General features: G+C 36.0%; 1 protein-coding gene and 1 pseudogene across 1 annotated transcript in view; one reads left to right on the forward strand and one right to left on the reverse strand.

Moving 5' to 3' along the window:
- Positions 1 to 3,460: 3,460 nt before the first annotated feature.
- The window catches only part of DSC1 (desmocollin 1), a 32,285-nt gene continuing 14,262 nt past the window's right edge, over positions 3,461 to 21,483 (reverse strand). The window contains exons 6-16 of the mRNA XM_035723870.1: positions 21,070 to 21,214; positions 19,736 to 19,902; positions 19,153 to 19,287; positions 17,483 to 17,668; positions 15,659 to 15,918; positions 15,433 to 15,575; positions 11,004 to 11,216; positions 9,506 to 9,745; positions 7,743 to 7,861; positions 6,778 to 7,032; positions 3,461 to 5,904 (exon numbers count right to left, since the gene is read on the reverse strand). Of these exons, the coding sequence (XP_035579763.1) occupies positions 5,707 to 5,904; positions 6,778 to 7,032; positions 7,743 to 7,861; positions 9,506 to 9,745; positions 11,004 to 11,216; positions 15,433 to 15,575; positions 15,659 to 15,918; positions 17,483 to 17,668; positions 19,153 to 19,287; positions 19,736 to 19,902; positions 21,070 to 21,214 (2,061 nt within the window). The 3' untranslated portion in view covers positions 3,461 to 5,706. The remainder of the gene's footprint in view (positions 5,905 to 6,777; positions 7,033 to 7,742; positions 7,862 to 9,505; positions 9,746 to 11,003; positions 11,217 to 15,432; positions 15,576 to 15,658; positions 15,919 to 17,482; positions 17,669 to 19,152; positions 19,288 to 19,735; positions 19,903 to 21,069; positions 21,215 to 21,483) is intronic.
- Positions 12,410 to 12,565, forward strand: LOC113913437 (annotated as a pseudogene).

The raw sequence follows: 21,483 nt of genomic DNA on the forward strand, positions 1-21,483 counted from the left end.
GAGATAGTAGGTAGACAGCCAGCAGTCTCTGCCATCACCCTCACAAAATACCAAGGGCCATGTGTTTGTGTCAACAATCTTCTTAATGTTTAACTTCAAATATATTTAATAAAAGCATCAATATCAAATTAGTATTTAATATTACTAGTTAATATTTGACATATTTAATAATTATATTCCATGTTTCTAGGGTACTATATATAGTTAATATTGATAATGTACTATATAAAATTAAAACAACTCTGAAAATTTGTCTTAACTTTCTTCTACCCAGTCTGAAACTAAAAGAAATAATCATGACAGACTTCCGTTACTTAATATATCACCACTGGTTCTGACAGGTTCTCAGCCACACCTATAATACTCAAAGTCAGCCACGCCCAGAAAAATGAAACGTTAGAAATGTACGTGGGGATAAATTGGCTCAGTCAGAAAGAATACATCAAGACACCTATTTGCCAAAATGAAATCAGGAAACTGTGTCTTGCTTAAACTATCAGGATTATTCAGGTTGATTTTTAAACATGATTTGGTAGATTAATTGGATAAGCTTGATCAAAAATAATTACTATCAAAATGTGATTTTTTTAAAATTATGGGTTAGCAAAATAAATTTACTGAGTAAAGTGACAATGAACATGTCATCTACCTAAATTTGGTTACCTTATGTGTCATTGTATACTCTCCAATGCAAGGCACTCTTAGGTATAAAGTTCACAGTCAATTATCCAGGTACAGAACACAGAGTGGGAGGGTCAGCTTTTGGGTGGTGAGAGGCAAGCTGGCTTGAATTTAGGCCACAAGGTGAACTGGGGCAATTTTCCTCCCTGATGGTAGCCACAAACTTGCTGCCTGAGGCTACTTGTGTCACCTACTCTCATTGGCTCATTGTGTTGTTCACATATTAGTTTTTGCAGGTTCCTCTCAAAGGATCAACTACAAGAGGCTAATCAAAGTTTCCTGTGTGGGTAGATCTCCTGGGGATCTTGTTGAAATGCAGGTTCTGATTCAATAGGTCTGGGGGTGGGTCTGAATCCACTTTCCTCCCAAGCTCTCAGGTGGTGTAAACAACGCAGAGTAGCCAAGAGCTAGTACTGAGGTAAATTTGATTCCTTAGCAATGCCAAGAGGGTCTCACCCTCCCTGTTTCCTATCTAATGGATCTGGGGGAGGGACCCCAAAATTAGCCTTTCTAATAGGTTCCTTTGTGATGTTGATGCTGCTGGTCCAGCAATCACATTTCAAGAACCACTTGGTAGAATTTCAGCATAGATCTCAGACAGGTGAGAAATATAGAGGGTATAGACAGTAACATATCCACCTTGTAGAATACCTACTATGGATAAAATGTCTTTGTGAATTTGGATTTTAAATTATATATAAATAAACTATATAAATGTCATCTACCCTTAATTCCTCAATTTTTTTTTCAAAGATTTTATTTATTTATTTGAGAGAGAGAGAATGAGAGATAGAGAGCACGAGAGAGAAGAGGGTCAGAGGGAGAAGCAGGCTCCCTGCTGAGCAGGGAGCCCGATGCGGGACTCGATCCCAGGACTCCAGGATCACGACCTGAGCCGAAGGCAGTCGCTTAACCAACTGAGCCACCCAGGCGTCCCCTCAGCTTTCCTAAATACATGAGGAGAGGCAAAGCCAAAGCAAGGGAATTCTTTCATTTCCACTTTGGATTACAGAGTTCTGGCAGAAAATAATGCTACAGGAATTTTTAGCATGAACTCTAGGTAAAACCTCAGCTATCTCAAAGGAAGCCTTGAAGTTTCTTTTTAACATTAATAATTCCATGTTATAGCATTTAAAGGTCCCTAAACATAGGCAAATAAGAACACTCCAAAATTACAGGTATTAATTATTGCACACCGACAACTAAATTTTAAAAATGTTGTCTCAGGGTCCTGGGATCAAGGCTCGTGTGGGGCTCTGCACGGCAAGCAGAGTGTGCTTGAGGATTCTCTCCCTTTCCCTCTGCCCTTCCCCCTGCTCACGCATGCGCTTGCTAGCACGCACTCTCGCAAATAAATAACTAAACCTTTTTTTTTTTTAAGATTTTATTTATTTTTTTTTGACAGAGAGAGAGGAAACACAAGCAGAGGGAGTGGGAGAGGGAGAAGCAGGCTTTCCGCTGAGTAGGGAGCCTGATGCGGGGCTAGATCCCAGGACCCTGGGATCACGACCTGAGCCAAAGGCAGACGCTTAACGACTGAGCCACCCAGGCGCCCCAATAACTAAATCTTAAAAAAAAAAAAAAAATGTTGGGCCAAATATAGAGGAAGTCTACACTCATTTCTAATTGTTTTTCTCTACAGTTTGGAAACAAACAACTTCTAACCGTAGATTGGCTTTATCAAAGGGCATTTTATTCTTATCAATCAAAAAAGTTACTTTAAATAGTGTTGGGAAAGAAACAACAGGCCCAAAATGGAGTGATTTGCCCCCAGGACAGCAATCCATGATTTAATTGTAGTTTCAGACTCTCCCAGAAGTGTGACCTTTCAAAAGTCAATCTGAAATTTCCTGATCAGCATCAGTGAGATAATCTGCATAATAATGCCTGGTCCAAAACAATCCTTTCTTTTCTTTTGCTAATGACTTTCTCCCCTCACCCCCTCCTTCTGCTATAAAAACCTTCCATTTTGCACCGCTCCTCAGAAAGCCTGTCTGTTTACTAGAGGGGATGCTGGTAGATTCCTGAGTCCTTGAGTAAAGCCAATTACATCTTCAAATCTATTCAGTTAAATTTTTGTTCTTCAACACTGAAGACTTTAAAATAATTCGATCAATCTTTACAAAATGTGTTATGACTGTACTTAACATATTTGTTTCTATGATGCTTCTTAATATAGTTTATTCGTATATTTGAATGTGGTTATTTTATTGTTAGTGATAAGGATTTGAGACTGATTTTTATTATTTTTTTCATGCAACACTATCCTTTCAAAGAGTTTTTAAAAATTATGCTCACTTAATTTTCCTGAACCATACAAAATATACAAGGGTCTATCCATTCTTAGTAACGCGTTCTGCTCTTTCTTTTCCCTGTGTAAGTAGAAAGACAAATGCAGTGTTCTTTCAGATTTATTAGAAAAGCAGATAAGAGACCAGAGACATGCAGAAATATACATAATTTGTTTTGTTTTGTTACCCTAATCTAATTGAGGATTTTCAACTGGTACAGGGCTTTTAAAGCTAAGACACCACAAAATGGAGTTTGCTTTTCTTTTCTATGATAATAAAAATCCTCAACTCTAAAACATCTATTGTGAACAATTTCCAAATAACAGCATATTCCATTTTTTTAAAGTAAACATAAGCATAGAAAACAACTTTTATAAAATATTTTTAATAAACATGAGAATTGAAAGCTCAGTAAAGTTAAAGAGGTATTTAACAAAGCTAATTTATAATAATTGTATCAATTTTCATCTATCTTAGTGTGCCCATGGGATTTTTTTCAACATGGAATACTTTTGAGATCTGAATCAAGATAAGAAAAGCTTAATTGTATATTTTCCCTAACTATAGATTTAATTACAGAAGAACAATTCATAATGACTTATTTATTGACAATTGATGATTAACTTATATGAAATAATCCATAAAAATATAAAATGCTTTATTAACAAACTAAATTGGTAAACAGGCCAGTGGAGTTTCATAAATCTTATCAGTCATACAAACAACATTTAATTTTGAGTGTAAACAGAGAACGTGGATTTCCTAAATAAAAGACAAATCATAGTTCCTTTGCAAGATAAATTGTAATAATATTTGAAAATATTTAAAATAGCCAAAACTGCTTAATACAAATCCATTTTCCATACTTTCTAACAATTCTTGTAATACTTTTAGAGTGTCTTATTTTGCTAACCTTAAGCCTTTAGTTGTACTTTATGTTCAGATATAAAATTTCTCTTTCCTATTTAAGTGAATATAAGAAATGAAAACATAAACAAACACATATAAGTTAATGTTCAGCTAATGGTTTTTAATTGCTCAGAAAATGTTCTGCATCTACATTCGAGAATATAACATGGCATGATTTATTTCCAAATTTTTAATATTATACTTAAAGATTTCCAAACAGGTAACATTGTCAGAGTAATGTATACCTCAGACAACAGAAATTGCATTAATGCCCCAAAATTATTTTACTCACAATTGCTATAAAAAATCATACATTGTGGACATCCTATAAAATAAAATATTTATTTATTAAAACTACTTTTGTATTCTGTTCTAATATCCAATTTCACATCAAGAAACAGCTTTAATCAGAAGCTGTAATTGAGAATAAGAAGAATAATTACAAAATTTGGAAAAATCAACCACTCTTTTCAATAGTTTACTAGCTAATAAAGAAAATGAAAGAGTTATTTGGTCTGAATGAGAAATTTCTATGTGATATATACTGTTATTGTCTATAAATTTAGAGAGTTTGGCACAAAAGACTATTAAAATATTAAATATATAGCTTCTTTCTATTTTAATACAATATAATATCCTATTTAAATGTTATACATTCAAAATAATTTATTAACTCATATGTTCATTCATTTATCCATCATTCAACAATTGTTTGGTTAAGTGTTGCTTTCATAGATTTCCATGTTTTAACATTTACATGCTAGAAATTTGTTATTTTTGACTTTCCATTTTCTTAAAGTAATTACCAAGGTAGGCAGAGTATTCAATTCCAATATGGTTGCTCATTCCATTTTTAGCATATTTTAAAGGCTAAGCACCGTGGATCAGGATTGCAAGTCTAATGCTTGCCAGGCTGGTTTCACCAATGCTTGAAGATGGTGGGCCTCTGTCAAACTAAGACAGTGCATGTTTTTGCCAAGGTATTTATATTTTAAAAAGGTAATAGTACATCCTGGTGGGCAAACGAAACATATTTGTGAGTCTAAGTCAACCATGGGCATCAAGGTTACAATTCTTTCTTGGAAATCCTCCCATCCGATCCTTACAAAATCTCTGTGGCTCACATTATTGTGGGCTTGTTCTGGTCCATGCCTTTCCAACAAACATAGAAGCTGGAACCTGATTATGCATCCATATGGGCAGAGATCCAAGGACCAAGCGCTGAAGGCTCCTGAAAGCAAACAGTGCTGGAAGCACCTCTGCAGTGTGAAAAGTGCAGTGAGAAATGAATACTTATTTACCAAATTGAAGACTGCACCAAAGAATACTTAAAAGTCCTTCAATACATAGCCACTCAGGTAGAAGAATCAATTCTCTGGCACCAAAGACGATATTTCTAAGAATATTTCTAAGAGCAATCTCCCCAGAATTTTGAAGAAAATATTTAATTTTCATATCAAATTAAAATTCATTTTTCATTAGCCTCGACAATACCCAGCTCTCCCACCACACACTTTCATAGCATAGAGAGTAATGTAAGTTTTCAAACAGAAGATGCAAGAACGCACATTGGTAGAGTCCTGGAAAGGGCAATATATACATGCATATAAAAGAAAATTAACACATGAAACCTTTCTTTCTAGCGAATATGGAAGTTATATCAGACGAGGAGAATTTAGGGGAGCTTTGTATTTATAGTACCCTTACCTATACATGACTCAAAGTTTACTTCCAATAAACAAACATATTAGCAGATGCTGCTATCATTTTACATTCAGTAAATTCCTACATATGCATTTGTAGATGTTTCTCTGTTAAAACACATTTATTTCTTTACACATGTCTTTGCTAGCGTCCTAAATTTGGGTTCCAGATGATCTAGAAACTCAAGCCCTTCTTCTTCCTGCCGATCACTGCAGCAGCCTACAGAGCCGGCCATAGACCCTTTTCCTTCATAGTTATACGAACGCACGTAGTCTTCAGAATGTTTATGCTCCTCGTCTTGTCCACACAGATACACCTTCTGTATCAAAAAAGAGCACATTTTATTATTTTTTTAAAGACACCTAAACATATTAGCATAAAAATAATGTCTTTGATTTACCTTTTATTGTTTAATTTTTAATCAGAGTGTGTCCTCTAATGGATTCCTACATATAAAAAATGCACATGATTGGTCTGTATTATATTCATTCTGAAAATATAGCAGATATATAAATGCTCCTAGTGAACACATTTATGAAAATTAAAAATACACATATATTACAAAGCTAACCTACAATTTCCCATTTGAACATAAGATCTGTATAGTTCCAATGTATCTTTTCAGCTTCTTCACATATTTGGGGGAACCAATATAGGCTTCTGTTTATATACAGTTATATAGTGACAATAATGTAATATATTCAACTGGCTAATAATAACCAATATTGATTAATCTGAACCTAAAACAAGGAACTAAAACCCAAAATAAAATCTGAACAGTCTGTCTGGTTAATGTTGATAGCCAGGCCTTCATAACTACACAGAGGATTCAGTACACTAAAAAATGTTTATAAATTATGATCCATGCATCACTCTATACAAATCTTTCATTCCAGGTGATTTTCCTGGTAATTTTTACAGAAGAAGCTACCAGTCTTCTTACACTTCCTAAACATGTATACATATGCCATTCCTAGATAGCTGTGCAGTTTTGTAAACCTTATTTTAAAAATTAAACTTGGAAAGATCATTTTTCCCTTTGGGCTTGGGCCTGAAATCTATATCTATGATAATTAAAGACTCAAAAGGTGATGAGTTCCACATGCCTGAGGAGTAAAACTTTTGGGAAATCCTGATTTATAAATCATTTTTAACTTTCATGCAATAAGAACTCGAAGACATTGGCACTCACCTCGCCAAGCCGAGGTTGGGTGAAGCTGTGCCAGTCGGTATATGTGTATCTGCCAGGCTCCATTACTCCCTGTCCTGCTCCCTTGACAGATTCCAAGGTCTGATGTCCACCTCCTTTGCTGGAATCCAAAGTGTAGCCACCTTTGACCATCTCAAAGCTTTGCTGTGTTTTGACTCCTTGGCCACCAAGAGTGCCAACAGACATGCTTGTGTCACAAATGTTGGATGTCTGTGTGGGGAGTCTAATATTTGCTTCCTAAAAATAAAGGTAGAGTTATAAAATGAGTGAATCAAATTGAAACTAACAATTTCCTTTCATTTCTTTCCCATCAAAATTCATTATGTTGAAGCCCTAACCCTCAATGCCTTAGAATGTGATCTTGTTTGAAAATAGGTCATTACATATGTATTTAGTTAAATTAAGATAAGGCCACACTCAGGGTGGGTAAGGTGAAATTTGGACACAGACATGCACACAGGGAGAAGAATGCCATATGAAGATTTGATTTATGCTGCCCTAAGTCAAGGAACTACCAGTTTGTGATTCTTTGCAGTCCTATGAAACTAATACAATAGAATTATGAAGTTTAATGAGTTAACCCAGGGATGTCTGGTGGCTCAGTTGGTAAAACGTCTGCCTTTGGCTCAGGTCATGATCTCGGGGTCCTGGGATGGAGCCCTGCATCGAGCCCCGCGTTGGGGTCCCTGCTCAGCAGGGAATCTGCTTCTCCCTCTCCCTCTGCCCCTCCCCACCACCTGTGCTCTCTCTGTTTTGCTCTCTCTCTCAAATAAATAGATAAAATCTTAAAAAAAATAAGTTAATGCATGCAGAGCAGGTGGAGTTCTGCTTGGCATAGTAAGTGCTCAGTAAACATTAGTTGTTATTATTATTACTATTATTATGTAATAATCAGCTGTTATCATTGGATCACCACACAATTCGTACGAAAGTGAAATCTAATTTACCATCACTTCTTCTCCGGGTCCTTCAGTGTTTGACACAATTAAATTTTGCTGGGCTACATCTGGAAAACATTTCTTTACTGTTCTCTTAGCAGTAACACAGAAACAAGTAAACAGAATACCTAAAAAATAAAAAGTATTTAAGTAAAATAGCATTTTTTCATGCTGGTGTATATCATTTAAATCATGATATTTTAAAAGTTTCTTCACAGAACTTTAAAGAATTTGTTCTATAAATTAAGATCCCTTTGGGTCATGAAATTTAAAACAGAATATTAACAAATGTATTAGTATATAGACCATCTCTGTCTTATTGAGATTATGTTATTAGGCTAAATGAGAAAAAGATCAATTAAAAGTAAGAAGGATGAAGTGAGCATAGCTTATTAATAGGTGTCCTCCCAAGCCCAGAATTAACTTAAATGTTTCTCTTATTTCCTCCACACTGAAATAGTAACTCCCTTTGATTGAAATTTAAGCTAGTATTATTGATAACTCAAATCCATACATGTAGAACACACTCAAAGGGCATTAGGCATAAATACAAACATGAAAGGCAGTTACATAAAATCTGTGCCCAGTTTTGAAAGTGTAATCACCATGCTAAGGGGAACGTCCAGTTTTACCTGAAACTCAAATCAATGCATTAGGACACAGTAAAGACTATGGGGAAAGTCTGTAAATGCAAATAGGTTCTGTAGTCAAATAAATTATTGAAAAAGAAAGGTGAGTGGGAAGGAGAGATGAAAGAAGTGTGGGCAATGATTTCCATCACTTCTGCATCTTGAAAAAAAGTTTGCAGAATGCAAAATCTTAACATCCTTTGCATGTAATGTTTTCCTCAGTGGCTCACCATATGACCATTTTCCACTAACAGGAGTCTTTTTTTTTTTGTTTAGAATTCCAATTTTCCTTCTTTTTTAAGTTTATTTATTTATTTTTAAGTAACTCTACACCCAACGTGGGGTTCAAACTCACAACTCTGAAATCAAGAGTTGTGTGCTCTTTTGACTGAGCCAGCCAGTCATGCTTCATTGGAGTCTTCTTAAGATGTATGTTAAATCAGGGCATCCGGGTGGCTCAGTTGGTTAAGCAGCTGCCTTCGGCTCGGGTTATGATCCCAGGGTCCTGGGATCGAGCCCCGCCATCGAGCCCCGCCATCGAGCCCTGCCATCGAGCCCCACCATCGAGCCCTGCCATCAGGCTCCCTGCTCAGTGGGAAGCCTGCCTCTCCCTCTCCCACTCCCCCAACTTGTGTTCCCTCTCTCTCTGTCTGTCTCTGTCAAATAAGTAAATAAAATCTTTAAAAAAAATGTATGTTAAATCCGTTCATTAATAACAGTGAGCATAAACTATGTGAATTTTGTAAGTACTCTTCACTAATTCTTCCTGTGCATAAACTTGGTGGTTAAAAGACTATGTTTTGTATGGGAAGGAATCTTAACCAACCTCTTTGTTATACTTGTGGAAAAATGAGCTCAAAGAAGAGGAAATGATCTATCCAGTGTCTCACACCTTCTAATGGAAGAACTAAGGGTACACCTCCGAAAATTAGTTTAAATTTAATCTGCTCTTACTGATATGTTTCTTCCGTGAATTGAAACCCCCAGTCACATAGTACACACAAGAGTTTTAAAAGGACACATTTAAAGGGCACATTTACCAAAGACTATAAAGGTCATTAAATAAAGAACTACCATATATATATATATATTTTAAATATTAAATAAGCCTTCAACTAACACATTCTAGATAATTATACTTACATAACAGCAATGCAGAACCCAACACCATGGCAAGAATAGCCCATCTTCCAAGTATTACGTTTGGCTTAACATCTCTCACATTTTTTAAATTCATTTTACAGTCAGATGGGGTTGTACAGTCACATACTCTCACCATTAACATGTGTTTTGCATTTAAACCATGTCTATCTTTTATTATGATAGGCACATTATATTCGTTATAATCAAGAATTTGCCGCTGACGAAGAATGGCAGTTTTACCTAGAGAAAAAAAAAGACAGAATGTATATTGATATGACCTTTCAATCACAATATTATTCCTACTTGGTATGCTTGGGGTAGGGTGGGGAGTTGAAGGTGCAGAATTTAGCTTAAAGGAAAAACTCTAGTGGTTCTTTTTTCTTTCTTTCTTTCTTTTTTGAGAGGGAGAGACGGAGAAAGAGGAGGGGCAGAGAGAATCCTAAGGCAACTCCATGACCAGGATGGAGCCCAAAACAGGGCTCAATCTCACAACCCTGAGATCATGACCTGAACTGAAATCAAAAGTCCAACAGATGCTTAACCTACTGAGCCACCCAGGTGCCCCTCATTTTTATTTCTTAAAAATGATTTTGATTTCTTGAAAAACCAGGAAAATGAATTAATATTGCTCTACACTTACATTAGACTAATCTATACTTAACATTACTCAAATACTATACTAAAATGGATTGATGTGTTTTCTTAAAAGATATTTGGAACAAGAGTCTAAACATAAATATATTATCCATTGCTTTTAAAAGGTAAGGTATTGCTCTTTTGTCTGGGCTGCCAACATGCCGTCCAGACTGAGGAAAACCCAGAAACTTCGGGGCCACATGAGCCACGGCCACAGCCGCATGGGCTAACACGGGAAGCACCCAGGAGGCGGGGGTGATGCTGGCGGCATGCATGAGTCACCGCCGGATCAACTTTGACCAGTATCACCTAGGTCACTTTGGAAAAGTTAGTATGAGGCATTACCACTTAAAGAGGAACCAGAGCTTTTGCCCAACTGTCGACCTTGACAAACTGTGGACCTAGGGCAGTGAGCAGGTACGGGTAAATGCTGCCCAAAACAAAACTGAAGCTGCTCCTATCACTGATGTGCTGCACCCCAGCTACTGCAAAGTTTTGGAGAAGGAAAGCTCCCCAAACAGCCTGCCATCTTGAAGGTCAGATTCTTCAGTGGAAGAGTGGAGGAGAAGAGTATGTGTGTGTGTGTGTGTGTGTGTGTGTGTGTGTGTGTGTGTGTGTGTGTGTGTGTGTGTGGTGGCAGGGTGTGGGGTAGGTCTGTGTCCTGGTAGCTTGAAGCCATGGGGAGGGAGATTCATTAAATGCTAACAAGAGCTTTTTAAAAAAAACAAGGTACTATCCTTTTGGGGGGTTCAATAAAATAATTTCCTAAAATGAATGTACATCATAATGAACTAAGGTGAATGTCAAAACCATCAGCCATCTTAAGTTCCCACTGATTAGAAGATTTAGCATAATTACATACCATTTTTTGTTTCTAAATTCCAAAGTTTGTTGGCAGAATTATCCAGAAAGAATTGAAAAGGTGGACCATTCTCGGGTCCATCAGCATCTACAGGTTCCAGAACAGCATAATCCTTAGCATGCTGACAAATTGTCACTTCTTTATCAATTTGTGGTGGGTGATCATTATAATCTTCCAAAAGAACTACTAATGTTCCTGTGCAAGATCTGCCATCTAAGAAAAATAAAAAATAGGATATTTCTTCACTTAAAAACTGATTTTCAACATCTCTGTGATACATAGCTGACATCTGTTTTCTAGTGGCTGTCTGAACTTGATTTTCACACACTTTTGGGTCACAAATACCATTGCTACAAATACAAAATAGTGACATGTCACTCTTCCCTGAAGATTGATGGCTCTATCAGATGTTATCTTGAGGTGCTTTTTAAAATGAAAAAGCATGAGATTATGAGCAATGTCATTACAGAATAGCCACTTGAAAATAAATTTCTTACAGATCTCTTTGTGAAGAGCATATATTCATCTTGAATATACAAAGACTTCACATTTGGTCATCAGTCACTTCCTTTGACTTCCTCTTCTGACTCATTTCCTCACCTATTCTTTGCTCGAACTTTGTAAAACCTCTCATCAAACCCACTAGGTGCACTTTTTGCTGTCTGCTTTGGTACATTTTGTTGCCACAGCTGGGACTACTTTTCTCTTTCGCTTTGCCTGGTAATACTTTGTTATCCTTCAAGAATCCACCAGATAACTCCTCTTGAAACTTGCTGTGACATCTATGGACAATGGCAGCAATATTCTCCTTTGATTTCTCAGAGCACTTTGCTCATCACCGTCTCACACACTGAACTGTGAACCTGTTCGTCCTAAGAGCTAAGTCATGTTTATCTTGAGAGCCGAATGATCTGCCTTGCATTTCTTGGGTAACTTACAACTTCATACTAACACCTTGAACATAATGCAATTACTATTTTATACTTTACAAAAGACTTAGTTGAATAAACCATAAAAATAAGTTTGCACCCCCTCCCTAATTCAATAAATATGTTTTTGGCCTAGGAGCTATTACTCATCTCCAGATGGCCACTGTTACTGGCCTAATGCTTTACACCATAAGTCTCAATATCTTTAATGAAAATATTGCCCAATATTTGTGTTTAAGAGATAATGAAGTTCAAAAAACAGGTCTAAATTTTACCATTTGTGAGAAGATAATAAACTACAATAAATGGTAACCTTTCAAAATTGAAATAAACAGAAAAATAATTGATACGGTTTCTCATTTTTTTGCTTTGAGTGCTGGTCTAAATTTGGAGCATTAGATAAATTCAGCATTTATCATAAAGACCACTATAAATCATATGCAAATATAATCCATTTTTAATTTGAAATAACACTTAAGCTTTGCGCAGTGGCAGTCTCGTAGCCAATGAGGTTTATCCAAGGCGCGATTATTGCTAATTGAAATAACACTTAAGCCATATCTTGGAGTATATTTCAGTGCTGATTTTCTGTTGAATAACTACAAAATTAATTTATTAAAAGTTATTTTTAAGTTACTTCATAAAAGGCCACTATTTTATATACCTCTTTAAAAATTATTCTATCTGAACAAATTTTACAATATCTAGAAATAAAAGAGAGATACAGCTCTTCTAATAAGAAATCTGCAATAGGATATAAACATTTTGATACTGCCAGAAATTTGTAGATAAATTTGAATACAAGTAACAACTTCAAAATCAGCAAACTAACAAAGATGTGAGTTATTAACAGAATTCCTTAGAGGAACGTGATATAAATGAGAAGCAATGAAACACCCTTTTATAGAAAAGATACATTACTTGTGATAATTAATATATCATCCCCAGGGAAGGGAGACTTAAGAGGTATTAAGAGAAGAACTAAACACAGACGAGTGGAAACAGTCATAGAAGATGTCACTGTCATTCATTTGAAGAAGTTAAGGGACCTGAATTTCAAACAGGAGGGGCAGTGCTGTACTAGGCAGAAGGTGCATAAAACAGTGCTTTCTAGGGGCGCCTGGGTGGCTCAGATGGTTAAGCGTCTGCCTTCGCCTCAGGTCGTGATCCTGGGGTCCTGGGATCGAGCCCCACATCGGGCTCCTGGCTCAGCGCAGAGCCTGCTTCTCCCTCTCCCTCTGCCTCTCTCCCTGCTCGTGCTTTCTCTCACTCTCTCTCTCTCAGTATCTCTGTGTCTCAAATGAATAAATAAAATCTTAAAAATAAAAATAAAAATAAATAAAACAGTGCTTTCTAGAGTGACAGCAGGGAAACCAGTCTGCTTGACAAAGAAGACTGACAGAAGAAACAGAAGTAAAGAAATTGGATTCGAAGAAAGCTAGAAGAAAGTCTAGGTCATAATCTTGAAATATTTATGAGCACCAAAACTAAACGTTCATGTGGAAACATAAGTAAATACTTATATATTTGGTCCTTGGAAATATATATTAATGGATTAAAGTTCAACTACACAAAAGCATTGATGTCACCATGTGGTCTTACATTAAAATGTCTATAACATCCATGTCTTTACTTCTTCGTGAGCACACCTAGGTTATCCATGAGCCTGGGGCATAGATTCTTATAGATTTGGCATTTCATTTCCTTGTATTTTTAGCAACAAAAGACAAAGTTAATTTCTTATATTTCTATTCTCTGTATTTTCCTTCTCTTCAAATAGTATTTCATTTTCCTATCGCTAGCTAAGCTTCCTCATTTATGTGAAACTCGCCTTTATCCTTTAATCGGGGCAGCTCTTAACTAATTTCTACTTCTTATGATAGCCATACAATCTTTTATGGGGAAAGTGGTCATACCAAGAACCTCTTAGGAGAATATAGTAATCCTTTCTTTCATATCATAGGAGAATTTGGCCTTGTCTTCTGAATTCTAGTTTCCATGGTGATTTGCCGAGTACTTGGAACTTACAAGACTATCAACATTTGTGAAATAAATGAGTAAATGTAAATCCTTCTTTGACATCATAATTGTGCTTTTAAACCATTCAGCTTTCACTTCTGCTTATACAGGAGTAGCAAATCATCCAGCGTTTTAGAGTGGCCGCAACATTAACTATATTTCTCAGCTAATGTTTTCTCCATTCTTTAGTAGTTTTTTTTCCTACCTATATTGAAAGAACTACATTAAAAGTCTGTGTGAGAGGTATCAAGAGGAAGGGAAGGTCATTTAGTTTTTCTTTTAGATTTTGAAAACTAGATATTTTTGGCACATGGAAATAGTACTTTACAAGTGCTTGTTTGTGCATTTTTATGGTGCATACATTAGCCTAGTAGCACATGTATACAAACATACTAGTAAATATAAGGAGGTTGCTGTGTGTGGCTCTCAGCCTGTAGATAAACAATTTTGTGGCTAGACTGGCCCTTGTGGTTCTTATATGATTGCACGGTGTCCCAACCATCAGGAAACTTTGGGGGGAAAAAGGTTTATTACTTACATATCCTGGAAATTACATGGCACTCCCGGGGCCACACAGCGAGGTTGTGCGGGGCAGGGAGAAAAAAAACAAGCCTGGGATACTGCTTTTATTGGGGTCAAGAGTGGGGGCTGAGGGTTTCTCGAGCTCACTCTTTACTGGTGAATTTAAGACATAAGAGTAGAAATTTAAAGAGCTTGGAAGTGAAAAAAAACCAGTGGCCCCAGGGGTCAGTTACTGAAATCAAGCAAGATCTCTAAAACAAAGGAGCTTGGGATGGTAGGGCTATTGTGACTTGATCTGGATCATTTTCTAGTCTGCTTGGCAATGTTTATTCCAGATAGCCATCTTTGAAGCTGAAGCCTTAGCAATCAAAGCTTAAGTCAGGCAGGCACTTGCATTACAAAACAAAACAAAGCTGTCAGGCATACACTGTAGCCCATTGTAATGGTCCACATTCAAAAATGGCTGCGAGGAGTGCACATTCAAAAGGATTTGGAAATTACTACTTTATGACATTTGAAGGACATTTCTTCACAAGATAATTTCTAGGATTAACCTTGGAGAAGGATTGCAAACCACCACAAAAGTCTTGAGTCATCTTTTGACCATTTCTTAGGAAATAGGATAAGCCCATTAAGAGAGGCTCAGAACAGACGTACCTTGAACCCAACTGTTTTAGGAGGGCTAAACCCTTTCAACAAGTTCAAACCATAATAATCCAAATATGTACTCCTAAAAAAAAAAAAAACGGAGATCCTGGAGGATGCCACCATGTCTTCGGCCATTCCTCACTTCCTAGTTTTGCATTACTGATGAACTGGAGCTGACATTGGGTGGTCTCCAATACATTGAGCAATCAATGCAAATCTGTTTTGCATGAACTTCTGATATGAAAGTAAACAAAGTTCACTCCAAGATTTCCTTAAAAATATATCCTCTATTTCTAGAAAATTGCGCTCACCTGTATCCATTGCAACCACGGAGACATTGTATTGGTCGTTTTTTACAAATTTCGATTCTCTGTCTAGCACTTTTATAGTTCTCAGGTCACCGGTGTGTTCATTAATTTCAAACCAGTTATCTTCATCTCCTATCTTCTTATACCTAATTTTTAGAAATCAAGTGTAAATGCTCAAACCAAAGAGTGGACATAATCTCAAAATATGTCATTTTGAAAAATACCTTACCTTAAGCCTTCATCACTGCGTGTTTCTGGATCCAACGCTTTGTATCCCTGCAATTCTAGTCCAGGTTGGAGGCCATCTCTACTCTGAATAACTTTTACTGGAGGTTGGCATTCAGGACCCTCATCACTGTCTTTAATTTTAACAGTGACAGTTGTGGTGCACATAGTAGGAGTTTTTGAATTTGCTGCTTTAGTGAATTGTGCTTCATTAAGTACACCAATTTGCAAAACAACCTGGTGATTGACTTCATAGTTCAATGGCTGTTGAATAAACATACTTTAATCAGTCAATTTGTAACACTATATATAGAAGACTTATAATTACGATTCCAAATTTTAGCACAAAAAGGAATATCATTTTTGTGTATAAAATGTTACCAAAAGCAGGTGCTAATGTAGTTAAAGACTAATAGTTGACTTCCTGTAATGATAAGCACTATCAAATGCAAAACTGTTGACGATTTAACCAATTTTTCTTGTCACTTTTCTTCGGGAAGGTCCCGCCTTCGGTTTTTTTATTACAAGTTTAAATATTAATAGAAATACAGAATAAGTGTTTGAATAAATCCGAATTTATCAAATGGGATAACAGTGATAACTAAGACAACAGAAGTATATAAAGAGTATAAGAGGAAGTATATAAAATAATTAGACCACTGGGACATGAGATTTGGTTATGATGGAGCAGTTACTCTGAATGTATGCATAAAAATTATAGTGATACTATCTAGTAGCATCTTATATTATATTTAGGGTTTTTTTTAAATGATTATATTTAAGGTTGTATAGCTCCTAATCAAAGTGCTCAGTCCTGAACTGAATAAGAAAGAATCTTGAAACAATGGTTAAACAATTAAGAGACTGAAATCTGTCAAGATAACAAAAAAAGGAAAGCAAGGGAAAGAAACCTAGAACCCCCTCAAACAAACAAAAAACCCCAGTAAGAAAAAGAAAAAGAGAGTGAGTGAGAGAAAGAATAAGCAATATAATAAAGGGCATTTTCTTAAAAATCTTAGGAGGAAAGTACAACTTGTGCATGTAGCCTCTAAGAAAGTACACTGTCCCTAAGAAATTAATCAGGGAAAGTATGTCAGAGGTTAGTAAGGGCAATGGGTAGAAGGACACTGAAAGGAACTAGGTGTGCCTACAGCCATACCACCTTGAATACGCCTGATCTTGTCTGATCTCAGAAGCTAAGCAGGTTCAGGCCTGGTTAGTACTTGGAAGGGAGAAAGGAATCAGATGCAGTTTATCATTCTGGGTACTAGCAATTGCGACTGAATGTTTAAAATCCCAAAGCACTGGCTATCTCAAATATAGGAGGATTAATGGGAATAGCTGCTGAATATTTAATAAATAGTCTGTCTTATACCTCATTGAGAAGTAAAAGTATAATATGAGCATGAAGGCAATTGAAAAATCTAGAGGTTTGATTTCCAGTAGTGGTTCTTCCATTTTTCTCTGTCTTGTGTTCTATAAAATAAGGGACAAGTGGGTGTCTAAGACTCCTTCTAAGACTAATATTTGATTACTAATACAATATTTCTTTGCCTTGGTTTTCCCCATGTATAGAGAACAATGTGTTTTGTGCCTGCAATGCCCATCTTCTAAGAAAAAAAATGAGGGTAAAATAATAATAATAAAACATTTAAGTAAACAAATGTAAATCATTTCAACATTGCATTGCAATTCTCTAGTCATATACATACAAAGAATTACTAGAGAGATAGATAGTATGTAGTATATAGATATGTAAATATCAATGCTCAAGTGTACATCAGTATTTTTTAAAGTATTGCTTGATCGTTTTGTTGTTGTTGTTTACCTTGACAACACACAAGACTGCTTCATTTGTATTGGGGTCTGTGCTAATTTTGAAGTTTCCATTTTCATTTCCTTGTAGGATCTTGTAGACAGCCTTAGAGTGAGGAGTGTTTGGCAAGTCCTGGTCATGTACCGCCATTCGTAAAATCTCGACGTCAATTCTGTTTTCTTCTACTTCTGTAAAATACTAAAACAATTGCCTCTTGTTATGATAAATTCATAGCTTTAACAACATGATTTTCTACATTTAAAGAAAAAGAAAATAAAGTTATATGGGAACATGCAATCATAAATTGGAAAGAATTTACAAATTTCATGCATAGATTACTTCTTTCTTCACTAAACTGCTTTCTCAAATCTTATCCATTCTTCAAAGACTGACTCATGTCTTAACTTCTAAACTTCTCTGAGATCACTCAAGCCCTCAGATTTGTCTCTATTCTGAATCTCCTCAATATTTATAGCCTATGGCCCCTTTTATATTAACATATTAAGCCTTCAACATTTATAGATAATTATAACCTACATTGATTTCTTATTATTACTGGATGACTTGTTATTATGCCAATTTTTGTTTTTAATTTACTTCTGATTCCTTAGCAAACATTTTAAGGAAAAAGTTTTTCCCTTTTTGAGAAATTAAATCACATTTTTTTCCTCTTCCCTCCAAAAAAGAAATACAGCTACAGAAGCATATTATATTAAAAGATTAAAAAAAGTAGTAAACCAGAATCTTCTAGAAATGTAAAATGAATTCAAAGAAGGATGATAACCTCATAGCCTTTGGAGTATAACAGATCTTGATTCTAATCCCAGTTTTTCCTCTTACATGGTCTATATGTATGAGATCATAAGCAAATTATTTAACTGAATATTCATTTTCTCAAATAAACTATGGGATAAATATATCCTTACAAATTGTAGGGATTCATATAAAACATTGTATGGATGTGCCTATCACTGAAGGTTTTCTCTTCTTTAACTTGTACTCTCATATAGATTAATGAAAAAAATGATCACTTACTAAAAGTTCAGGAAAGAAGAGCCATTTCCTGGAAGTATCATCCTATATATATTTCTTGTTTTGTGTACTTCCTAAGGGAAAGTTCACTCATACATGATGCTGGGAGGATCTGCATATAGATAATGGGAGGACCACACTGTACTTACTGATGCCCCAGCAAAGCAGAAGATATAAAGCTAATCTCTTTTGCATCTTAGGAAGCTGAAGTGCAAAGGATACCAGAGAGAGAGAGAGAGGGGGCCTCTTTTCCTGCACTCTATAAAATAAATTTAAATCCAAGGCATCCTTTCCTGCACTCTATAAAATAAATTTAAATCCAAGGCATCCTTTCCTGCACTCTATAAAATAAATTTAAATCCAAGGCATCCAATAACAGACCTTGGCATCCAAGAAAATGGTGAATACATGAACAACATCAAGGACAAAGAAGCCCTTAGATAGCCAAGAGATTAGTTTTTTTTTTCCTTAGCATTTAGAAATAACTGGTTCTTCAATTATTTTTACAGAAATCATATTTTTTACATGTTATCTGTCAGTGGTAGCTCTTAAAACCAAAATATGTAATCTCACAGAACTACCGAATTCCTTGTGTGTTTTTTTTGAAAAAGTAAATGAACCTAGGTAAATGAGTACAAAGATATACTCACAGAAGTTTTGGTAAAATATGGTGGATTGTCATTTTCATCCTCAAGTGAAATAGTAATTGTTCCTGTATTAAATAAACCAAAAGGTTGGCCCCCCATGTCTCGCACTTCCATTACTAACTTGTATGTATCACAATGCTGAAAAAAAAAAAGAAAGAAAAAGGTACATTGATGAACACTTCTATTTCCTATAACTTGCAATTCTCATAGCCATGTGTAGGCTCTGATTATTTTACATTCTTTTTTTATTTTTTTACAAAAAAAAAGAAAAAGCCACCTCAAATATAAATACAGAACAAGAGATTGGCTAGTCAGTCCAATAGAAACCTGATATGTCTAACAAAATTTCAAAATTTAAAGCTATTTCACATCCACACATCACATCAGGTCAATGATCTTAAGTGAGAACTTATCTAATTCCTTGTACCTTCCCCAAATCTTTGTAGACACAAAGGAAGTATCCAGAGAAGCCCTAAGCACAGCCTGTGTGGAAGCAAGCTTGGAGAGGTGGTCAGACTCCTCTGGGAGTTCATTATCAGTTTGAATATAGTTTAGTGACTGTAAAATTAGTTAATCAGTTCATTACTTCTCTATCCAGCAAAGGTGTAGTTGTGGTGATGACACCTGTGTCTGGATGTATGGAGAAATGCTTTGGATGATCTGGGATTTGCTGTAAGATTTTATACTTCAGACGAGTATGGAGAGTGTCAGGTTCATCGAGGTCTACGGCAGTCACTTGTCCCACCGAAGTTCCTGTTCAGATAAATCCCATATTGTCAACAACTTAAAAGAGCCATATAATTGAATTACAAACAAACAAGGTATGGTTGTAGCCTATTCTCCCCAAAATGACAAGTATATTGATTTTACAAACAAGTGCAGTGTCTTAAATGCTCTCCCAAACTCCAAGCTCCCCTCACTTGGAAATTTCAATGATGTGGGTATTTTGAATAACAGAATTTATATGCCACATGTCCGGGAAGATGCACACTACCCTTGGTAAGAGTGGTTCTCAAATCCTTCTCCCCAACCCACCACCCCAGTTCACAGACCATTTTTGGATGGGACCTTGTCTGCAAGGTCTTGGTTCTTTTATAGGCAAACTTGATAATGTTAGTGAGACGAATAGCACAGCTTTGAATAGGATAACAAAGATTTTATACCTTGATATTGTAATAAATGTGCTGAGTTGTTAATACATGCAAGTACTCATTAGTATATGTAAGACAGACATTGTATAGCAATCCGAGTATCATTGGACAAGCTTTACAGCCCAGGGATCCAAGTATGAGAAATGTTGCTTTAGCAAACCCCTAACTATGAAAGAACAGTGTTAAACATGCATACAAACCTAATGACAAGAGAATGGAGGAGGCATTTCTTGTAACGTTTTCATTTTTAAAAGAAACTGGATAGTCTTATGCCCACTGATGTGCCTAGGAGGCAATCTTGGCTGCCTATAACATCAAACCAATTTGCCAAGGAAATGGATGTATATATTGTTAAAAGTCAGATAAACATTTCCACGAGATGATATATTTCTGGGTCCTTGAAAATGTATTGAAACTTTTTAAAGACTCAGATTATTTATTGCTTTATAAATGCATCTGTGACACCTATGTACATGGGCAAAATAGAAAATATGAATAGCGTTTCTGTGACACACTCATATGCATCATGGACTAATCTAACGAAGTTGGTAACTTCATGTATTAGTTGCTTGGTGCCTGTGCGCAGCACAGATGAGCACAGAAAGGTTTGCCTTTGAAGAGTATACGCTCTTCGAAGATTACAAAGTTTTATATCGAATAGCCTTGACATTCAAGCATTGTTAAGTGTTTTTGCATAATTGTGTTTAAAACATTACTGAGGAATTGAATCAAAGCAAAAATCTAGTGTTCTCCTGCGATGTGGACTTACCAGTTCGACAATTTTCAGGCACACTAAAGACAGTCACTTTGTTTTCAAAATACGGAGCATTATCGTTATCATCTTCAACTCTGAACAGCAAGGGGAGTGGGTACTCTGGGGCATAACCGTCTGCTGTTGTGGCGTAGGCATATAGCTGAAAGGTAGACAAGCACCGTCAGCTTGTTCACAAATGACCAATTAGGCACAAAATTAAGCCTAGCGGTTGGGGAAAGACATAATGTTTAAAAAGTCATCCACAAATGAATATGTAACTAAGAACCTAGGTGATGGAAAACACACCAGCACAGTGGATGCTGCCATATGCCTTCAATCCTCCTGTAGCATCCACGTGATTCGCCCACCAAGGACCATGCACCCCAGCTAAATGAGGCTACTCTGTTCTCCGAGAATTAACTGCGTGCC

This window comes from Zalophus californianus, chromosome 14, assembly GCF_009762305.2.
Source record: "Zalophus californianus isolate mZalCal1 chromosome 14, mZalCal1.pri.v2, whole genome shotgun sequence".
In the NCBI taxonomy this organism is placed as follows: Eukaryota; Metazoa; Chordata; class Mammalia; order Carnivora; family Otariidae; genus Zalophus; species Zalophus californianus.